This window comes from Myotis brandtii, unplaced genomic scaffold (assembly GCF_000412655.1).
Source record: "Myotis brandtii unplaced genomic scaffold, ASM41265v1 scaffold143, whole genome shotgun sequence".
Taxonomy (NCBI): domain Eukaryota; kingdom Metazoa; phylum Chordata; class Mammalia; order Chiroptera; family Vespertilionidae; genus Myotis; species Myotis brandtii.
The window spans coordinates 1,710,951-1,720,651 of NW_005355115.1; the positions used below are offsets into that span (position 1 = coordinate 1,710,951).

The 9,701-nt window shown below is 48.9% G+C and overlaps 1 protein-coding gene across 2 annotated transcripts in view; it reads left to right on the top strand.

The window, feature by feature from the left end:
- The window catches only part of CLIC5 (chloride intracellular channel 5), a 160,044-nt gene that overhangs the window by 111,578 nt on the left and 38,765 nt on the right, over window positions 1-9,701 (top strand). For both annotated transcript variants that reach the window (XM_005860942.2, XM_014535362.1), the window contains exon 2: window positions 5,154-5,263. In XM_005860942.2, coding sequence (XP_005861004.1) covers window positions 5,154-5,263 — 110 coding nt within the window. The remainder of the gene's footprint in view (window positions 1-5,153; window positions 5,264-9,701) is intronic.

Here is a 9,701-nt window from a genome sequence, read left to right on the forward strand (position 1 = left end):
GTGTGTGTGTGTGTGTGTGTGTGTGTGTGTGTGTGTGTGTGTTTGTGTGTGTGTGTGTCCGCTGGGGGCCTACCCCCAGCCATACCACAGAGGCTTGGAGCAGGTGCCCCTCTGTATTGATCTCTCAGGCTCCTGGCCTCGCCTGCATGTTGTTCTCTCCCTTGAGCTGCGGCCAGGGCAGGGTGCTGCCTGTGGGTCATGCTTGCCTGCTCACGGATCACCGTGGTGACCCACGAGCAGGCCCTGCTGGGCGCTGCCTGCTGGTGGCGCTTGCCTGCTTGCGGGTCACCGAGGCAATGCTTGCTGGGCTCACTTTGCCAGGGTGACGCCGCCAGCGTCCTGCCCCAGCTGCTATGGGTGCTGCATCTTTGTTGCGGAGTGATGGTTAATTTGCATGTTACTCTTTTATTAAATAGGATAATGGATATTGATAGCTATGACCAACATGAACAAAAGATCTTTGGAATCCTCAACAATCTTTAAAGGCACATAAGGATTCTGAGACCAAAATGTTTGAGAACTGCTGTCTAAATAAATCTCCATTAGCCACTTGAATTCACAAAATTGCAGGAAGTTATGAGTGCAATGACTGAGGCCAAAGAGGAGGCGACTGGCCTAGTCAGGGTCACACAGTGAATTGGAGACAGGGGTGGGTATAAAGCAATGGTCTCCTGCTTGTTTCTCAGGACACTCTTCAGAGTGCCCACGTCAGCATTTTGAGACAGTCAGGCCATAAAGAGGGAGCGATGTCACCCTCCCCTCAACATGCATCCACTCTAATAGGCACTGAGTATCAACTAAGTCTCTGACAGCTTGTTGCTGCTGAAGTCAAAGTAAATAAGACATGGCCCATGTTTTGGGGGTAGACAAGCTCATTGTATAGCAGGAAAAACAACATGAAAGACATATAATGACTTTCCCAGAATATAACATATAGTGTAATGATATTATGCTATTATTATCACGTGATATTATCTATATACTAGAGGCCTGGCACACGAAATTCATGCATGGGTACGGTCCCTAGGCCTGGCCTGTGATCAGGGCCATCTTCCCCGGCTGCCGGCAGCCGGCCCTGCCCCCTGCCGCCACCCACCCTGGTTTCCCGTTCGCCATCGGGTGATCGGAGCCTGACGACCAGGGGAAGGGACCGAGAGGTCAGCCGTTCCTGCCCACTTGCCAGCCTTGCCCCCATCACGGGTTTCCCTCTGTGTGTGGAGTGACTGGCAGGGCGGAGGCCTTGGCCTGGTGCCACCCACGTCCCCCACCACCCATCCCTGGTTCCCTGTTTGTTATTGGGCTATTGGAGCCTGCCGGCCGGGGAAAGGGACTGAGAGTTGGTCAGTGCTCTTCATAGTGACTGGTTGAGCGGTAATTCTGGTCATTCCACTGTTAGGGTCAATTTATATATTACTCTTTTATTTTATAGGATATAAAAGCCTAAGTGACCCTTCGACTGTTCAACCGGAAGGATGTCTGGTCTAATTAGCATATTACCTTTTTATTATTATAAATAATATAGTATAACATAGTGTAACTGACAGTCAATACATTACTGTATTACTGCTGAAGTCAAAGTAAATAAAACATGGCCCATGTTTTATTTAACTTCCTAGGTTATAGGCATTACTTTGGGGTTATAGCTGGCTTGCAATTGTGAGTATGCCCACTAGGCCCATGGCAAAGCAGAATTGTGAACTTGAGAACTTTGCCATTAGCTGTGCACCATTCTGCTTCCCACGCTCTTCTGCTTGCATGAGTTTCCTGTGCCTGCCATAACCACTGACCATAAACTGGGTGGCTTATAACAACAGAAATGTAGTCTCTCGGCATTCTGAAGCCTGGAAGTTTGAAATCAGGTGTCACCAGGGCCATGCTTTCTCCAACCTCTCCAGGAAGAATCTTGTCTCTTAACTTCTGCACTTTCTGGCAATCCTTGGGGTTCCTTGGTCTGTAGAAGCATCACTCCAGTCTCTGTCTCTGTCTTCTCATAAGGACACCAGTTATATTTAGGGCCCACCCTAACTCAGTGTGACTTCATTTTAACTTGATTTCACCTGCAAAGACCCTATTTCCAAATACGGTCACACTCACAGGTTCTGGGTGGACATGAGTTTGGAGGGGGACATTATTCAACCTACAACACTGCTTTGTTCCTGCCTCCAGCCCCTGTGCTCAGAGCCTGTTTGGACCAAAGTCCACTTGGATTTTCCCTCACCCTTTTCAGGGCCTGGGACCCCATGGAGCCCCACCCCATTCTTCTTGGTTGATGTTTTAAATGGTTGCCACAAGCTCACCCCATTTAACCCGTGGATTTAACAAATGGTTCATTCAGGCCCCAGGACTGATGAATTTGTGAAGGAGGAAAAGAAAAAGCTGGACAACTCAATAGTAAAAAAAGGGGGCCTTTGCTGGGTGGCTCAGATGATTGGAGTGTCATCCTCTGCATCAAAACGTGGTGGAATTGATTTCCAGTCAGGTCAGGGCACATACCTAGGTTTCGGGTTCAATCCCTAGTCAGGGGGAGTACAGGAGGCAACCAATAGATGTTTCTCTCTCACATTGATGTTTCTCTCTCTCAAAAAACCAATCCTATATAATAAAACCCTAATATGCAAATTGACCTAACGGTGGAATGACTGGTCACTATGATGCCCATTGACCACCAGGGGACAGACACTCAATGCAGGAGCTGCCCCCTGGTGGTCAGTGCCCTCCCACAGGGGGAGTGCTGCTCAGCCAGAAGCTCTGAGCTGGGCTCATGGCTGGCGAGCGCAGCGGCAGTGGTGGGAGCCTCTCCCACCTCTGGGGTAGTGCTAAGGATGTCCGACTGAGCCGGCCTAAGCTGTCAGTCGGACATCCCCCAGGGGCTCCTGGACTGCGAGAGGGTGCAGGCTGGGCTGAGGGAACACTCCCCCACCTCCCACCCAGTGCAAAAATTTCGTGCACCAGGCCTCTAATAAAAATATATACTCAGGTGAGGATTAAAAAACAAAATGAAAAAACCCAAAAATAACTCTTAAAAATGGGCTAAGGACTTGAACAGACATTTCTCCAAAGAAGACAAAATGGCCAGCAGGTATATGAATGGCCCTCTCTGTGCTTCAGTTTCCACATTTGTAAAAGGGTGATAATATCCCACTTCTCATGAATTAGCAAAAGATGTAAACCACTTAGAACAATGCCTGGCAATATAGAAATGAGTTATTATTACTATCATTATTATGTAATTTTTGTCCAGCTAATACAAATTCTAGTATTTTACTAGTTCCTCCTTCAATTCCCTTATCACCCCCTCATCACCAGCAGTAAAAAAGAGGCTAGTTTGTAAATGTGTCTTTTGTTGTTTTGTTTTTTAATTCTTCAATTGTTCCTTACATTGGAACCAACCCTGGGGAAAGTGCCTTTGTTGTGATGTCTTAAAGGACCACCAGGTACCTGCTGAGCAAGGACTCTGACATCACAAACTCAAGTTAGCTCCAAGCTATTGTTAGTGTAATAGTTGCCTGTCTGCCTGTCTGTGAGTAGCTTTATCGGTAACATTAGCTCTGCCAGCAGGCACACCAGTGCCCTCCCATCTTTCAGATTTTATATAACAGAGCCCAGGGCATCTCGACTATGCAGGGGTGGGTCTGTTTCCAGCACCAGGGAAAAGTGAGAACTGAATAGGGATGGGGCTCTCGGTGTAGTTAAGAGAGAGGTAAAATAACTGTAATTTCATAGCAATTACCTACAACCAACACCGGCAAAGGCGCCAGTATTCCATTATAAACCCAAACCTCTGCTGGGAGCGATTTGCAAGGCAGAAAAAGGCACACAATTAGGCTCTCGGTATGCAAGGCCTCACTCCTCCATACCAAGGCCACAGCAAAGCAAACTTCAGGGGGGAAATAATGTGTTGAGCTTTGAGAACGCATTGCTTTACTCCCTTAAAAAAATTATCTTAGTAAGTCCCTCTTTCAGGATGTTGATTGGATTGTTTGCAGCTTTGCTAGTAGGTCTGGGGGCTTCCCCTCTCGGGGCCTCCCTGTCAGAGGAGCCGGGTGCCTAGGCCACCAGATGAGGCCATGGTGTCCAGGGGAGCCAGCAGCAAACCAGGGCGAGTGGGTGACCTCTCCCTCTACGTACCATGTCTGGGGACAATAAACCCCTCTGGGGAAATAAATTCCATAGAGATCAATTCTCCAACCTTTCTGCGTGTTTGCTGAGAATGAATTCTTATAAAATATTTGTCCCTGCAACCCACTCAGAAGTAAAGATAGACTTGCCTTTCAGACATTACAAAAGCAAAAACATAAGACATGCTGTTTTGAGGAGGGTTCCTGGAAGGGGAAGTGTGATGAGCAGAGCACGCAAGCGCCCAGTAATGCTGCCTGCTATTGTCATATATGTGTTCCTGTCTATCCCCCGCCCAGCCCACAAGGCCATGATTCCTTTGAATCCCCTGTACAGTTTCCTCCAGTGCCTTGCACATAATCGATTGTCAATATGTATTGGTTCGGTGAAAGGATACTTTAAAATGAATGGTTTATTGACACTGCAGGTCCAGTACTAGTCAGAACTAAGTGTATTGATTAAAGTCTTGAGTCTGCTGATGAGTGAGATATAGGGAGATAGGGTCGAAGTCTGAGGTGTTTGTCCTCACGGCACCCTCATGGAGCCAGGACCAAAGGGTCAGAGAGGGTGAAGTACAGAGGAGCACACTGAGGTTAGGTAGAGCCAAAGAAAAGCATTTGTAATTGTTAGAACTGTCCTCGGAATGGACTGCTCTGAGAAGTTCCTGTTTAGGGGGGACAGTCAAGCACAGACTTGATGATTACTTGGGGCGCAGCAGTTGGTGGCCCAATGTCATTGGTGTTAGACGATGTGATATTGAAGTTCTCTTTTCCCCTCGGAATCTAGGGATCTGTGGATTCAGAAAGCCTCGACTCTGCATAACCGCCACACTGGAGACTCAACATTCTGTCCATCCCTTACCCTATGCGACCCACTACCTCGCAGACACACTGGGAAGACAAGGGCGATACCTTCAGGGCTTAGGCTGGGGCAGGGTTTAGTCCGTTCTCTTCAGACCATTGTTTGGGAGTTACGATCCTCTATTCCTTCTTGCTAATATGCATGTTCAACTCAGGTCTCTGCTCTCTTTTTCCTAGGCTGGGATCGATGGGGAAAGCATCGGCAACTGCCCCTTCTCTCAGCGCCTCTTTATGATCCTCTGGCTGAAAGGAGTCGTGTTCAATGTCACCACTGTGGATCTGAAAAGGTAAAAGGTGCTATGTTAATGAGGAACGTGTTTAGCTGCAGGAACAGAGAACCTTCCATGACGGAGGGAAAAGCCTTCCCATAGCTCCCGGCAGCCTTCTCGGCCAGTTCCCTGGTGACAAGAGGCTGCAAATGCCAGTGTCTCGCTCGGGACTGAGCGCTTCGATGCCCAGATTAGGAGAGTCCAATTAGCAAGGAAGCAGGAGGGAATGGGCATAGGGTACCCAGTTGAGAATGCCTGGCACAGAGATGGGCACAGCATCTTAAAACCCAGGAGTCAGCCATTCCCATAGTTCCAGAGCCCCCATCCTGGGGGACCAGCAGGGCTTCAGGGGCCAGAGTCTGAGTCTCCAGGGAGTTGGGATCCAGCCCATTTCCCCTGCTCCATCCCATCCTTAGGGTTCCTTAGAGTGAGAGCTCTGGGTGACACACGCAGGATGGAACGTTACTAGTGTTCCTTTTTAAATGCCTCATAAAAATACCAGGTATTGTTTGCTATCAGGAGACACATTATTTTTTTTTCAATTATAGTTTATTCACTGTTATTTTGTATTAACTCACACTCTTCAATCTTGTTTTCTATTTCCTCTCTACCACCTGTCCTTTAAGTGAGGCATCGCTGGGAGCTCACCCCCTGAATGCTTTATCGTATGCCTCGACTTTCTTCCCTGTGAGCGTAGCATCTTTGCTCAGTCCCCTTTATGCAGATTAGCCTATACCCAGAACCTGCTATCTTCTAGTTATGTCACCTGCATTTTCAATGATCACTTCAAACTCTCATTGTTTGCTATCAGGAGACACATTATTTTTTTTTTCAATTATAGTTTATTCACTGTCATTTTGTATTAACTCACACTCTTCAATCATGTTTTCTATTTCCTCTCTACCACCTGTCCTTTAAGTGTGGTATCGCTGGGAGCTCACCCCCTCAATGCTTTATGCCTCGACTTTCTTCCCTGTGAGCGTAGCATCTTCCCTCAGTCCCCTTTATGCAGATTAGCCTATACCCAGAACCTGCTATCTTCTAGTTATGTCACCTGCATTTTCAATGATCACTTCAAACTCTTTATGTAGAGAATGATATCTGTCCGTTTCCTTTGAGTTGGGCTCCCCTCCTGAATTCCTTTGTTCTCCCGTTTTCTAGGCTGAAGCATTTCCAGCTCCCCGTTCTTGCCACCTTCATTATCCGTCAGTGACTAGGCCAGGGCACTCTCTTACTGGGCTGTCTCTTATCTCCAAGCTCTCGTTCATTCTCACAGCCCACGCCTGGTTCAGGTCCCACTGCTGCCAGCTGCATTGTTTGCTCTTCAAACTGGCCTTCCTTCTTCTAGAATCTAGATCCTTCCAGGTCTCGGTCTCTCTCTCTCTCTCTCTCTCTCTCTCTCTCTCTCTCTCTCTCTCCTTATATTATATTAAGGTTATTCTCTCTAAAATGATGCTGTAATCACATGGCTCCCCCTGCCCAGGACCCCTCTGACACCTCCCAGCGCCTGTGGAATAACTCCTCTGCAGCCTTCCTTTGCCTTTGTCTTTTCCTTGGTTCTTCCCAACATTCTCTCCCCGCTTCTCTCTGACCTTCCAGTCGCTGTCAGGTTGGACGGCCTCCTGCTGCCCTGTTCTCTCCAGCCCCCAGCACCTGGCAGATGCTCCCAGAGGCTGTCCCCACCTTCCTGAAAGGACAGATTGTCCCAGTGCCTCTGCAGCTTGGCCCTCCCCTGGGAAGCCACCCCTCTGCTCTCAGACACATCTGTCACTCAACCTCCTCCAAACCCCCCAGCACCTCTTCTCCCTGATGCCTGGTGTCATCATTTGGTATTTCACCCACTGTGGTATCTACAGTCTTGGCACTTTACAACTAGTGAGTGCTTTTCCATAAAAATATCACACAACAGATGACCTTGTAAAGGCCTGTCTTCTTCATTTTATACAAGGAAACTGAGATGGACACATTTAAATCACTTTCCCAAGGTGCCATCTTGAACTGGCGAGGCTGCTTCCAGACCCGCTCTCCTTGGTTCAGATGCCATTGTCTTCACAGCACACCAGCTATTAAGTTTGTTTTGTCCTCCACATGAGACCTTAAGTCCCTCAGGAAGAGGCTGGGGTCATGCTTTGTTTTCTTGTATCAGTCATAGCAGCTGATTTACTTAGACCCCAGCTAACATCTGTCAAATAAACGAACATGCATCTGCTGTGAAGTTACTATCTGTGACAATTGAAGAGGGTAGCTTCCTTCAGTGGAGAAGAGGAGGTTTCTGGTTACCAGCCATAAACATGGACTTGTGTTACCTGGAGCTCATAATGGCAGAGGGAGCCACCCAGCATTCCTCACGTGCTTGTGCTGTTCCTTCATATCTTTTATCACATCGGACCCTGCCAACACCCTGTGCTGGAGGACAGAAAGTATCACAACTCCTGTTTTACAGATAAGCAAGCTTTCTCACTGCCAAAAGATAGGAAGGAAGGAAGGGAGGGAGGGAGGGAGAAAAGAAGGAAGGAAGGGAAGCAAGGAGGGAGGGAGAGAGGGAGAAAGATGTATATATACTAGTGGCCCGGTGCATGAAATTCATGCATGGGGGTGTGTGTCCCTCAGCCTGGGCTGCACCCTCTCCAATCTGGGACCCCTCGGGGGATGTCCGACTGCTGGTTTAGGCCCAATCCAGCCTGCTCGCCCCAAACTGCCCCCCTTGCTGGCCTGCTTGCCCCCAACTGCTCCCCCCCCACTGGCCTGCTTGCCCCCAACTGCCCCCCCACTGGCCTCTGCTCATCCCCAACTGCGCCCCCTGCCAGCCTGCTCGCTACCTACTGCCCCTAACCGCCTCTGCCTCGGCCCCGCCACCATGGCTTTGTCTGGAAGGTCTTCTGGTCTAATTAGCATATTACCCTTTTATTCGTATAGATAATAAATAGTTAAGGAACTTCTTAATGTATGATATAATACACTACAAGAAGTTTAGCAATTTCCAAAACTGATTTCTTTTCCTGGCACCAGCACTTACTGGCTGAGTGACCTTGGACAAGTTACCTTACTGTTATGAGCCTCGGTTTCCTCATCTGCAGGACGTGGTGCCTTGCTGAGGGTCACTGTGAGGAGTTAGTGAGCAGCTGTGTGAAGCATCTGCACGCGGTGCTGGGCCTGCTCAGAGCAAGAGCCCGCACGTGTTGGCTGTTCTTAGCATCACCCCTGCCTCAGGGAGCTGCAGATCAGTCAGGGCAAGAGGCTGGTACACAGTCAGTAACCTGTGAGTTCGACCTGGCAATATGTATGTAAATGCTAAGTATCGAATTTCAACCATAAATGCTGAAGAGGACCTGAGAGAGGACCACAGCTGACCAGCACCCACTGGCAACGTCCCGCGGAGCCTCAGCAGCCGTGGGCAGTACTTCCCAGGGTGCCTGACCCCGGAGGCCACTGTTCTCTCCAGTCACAGGAACAAAAGCAAAAAAGCAAAACAAAACAAAAACAAAAACCCTCTGTATCTTTAAGCTACAGAGGTAATTGCTAAAAAATAAAATCAGTATGGATTTCCCCTCCCAGCTGAGAACCCAAGCATTGCAGCTCTAAAAACACACACACACACAAACAGGAGGAGGAGGTAAAGAATGTTCTTACATTGTCTGAAATGAGGGACGCGTACAAAGCAAACAAAGGGACTGAGTAAATTAGATTTTAAAAGTACTTTCAGTCTCAGTTGTCTAAGGAGCTCCAAGTGCCGGGTGCAGCTGGGCAGCGTGTGCTTGGGGGGCGATATGGGAGCAGCACCGTAATTGAAATTCCTCTCTTCCCCTCCCAGACTGATTAGGCCAGGAATTTGCAGCATTACAGATTCCTCTTCTCCCGCTGTTTACTTTTCTTCAGTTTCCCCATCTGCTGGTTTCCGCTCAGGACTCCCACAAGTGTGGCACCTGAGAAAGCATTGGGGCGAACCTGGGGTCCCAGCCTGCTCCTGGAAGGCTCCATCGCGATTCCTCCGCTTCCTCCTCTCTTCTCAGTGCAGCCCCCTTCCTCGCCTCCCCCCATCTGCCAGCCCTCTCCCCCTGCCTTGGCTCCGTCCCTCGTCCCTCTCTTGCATCCCCACAGCTGGTGGGAGCCCAGAAGCCCTGGTGGGCACGAACAGGGCCCCCGTCAGACACAAGATCACTCGCCTTCCTGTTGAATATACCCTTAGCCACGCAAGGGACACTTCTTAGTGTAAAGGTGCGAGGGTTGCATTCATTCATGTATAAAGTTGGGAATTCTGGGCAGGGCATTTTTGTTAAGCTAAGCGCTGAAGGAACCTTTGAAAGCAAAGTCCATCCTCTGCCCTGGGTAGTGAATGCTTGGCACTAATTACATAGTCACCTGCCATTACTCTCTGTCTTTAATAGTACTCAGCTCCTTCCTCTTAGCTTGCTCCTCTCTCAGGGACTTCCCGTGTCACCCCACCCCCCTCAGAACC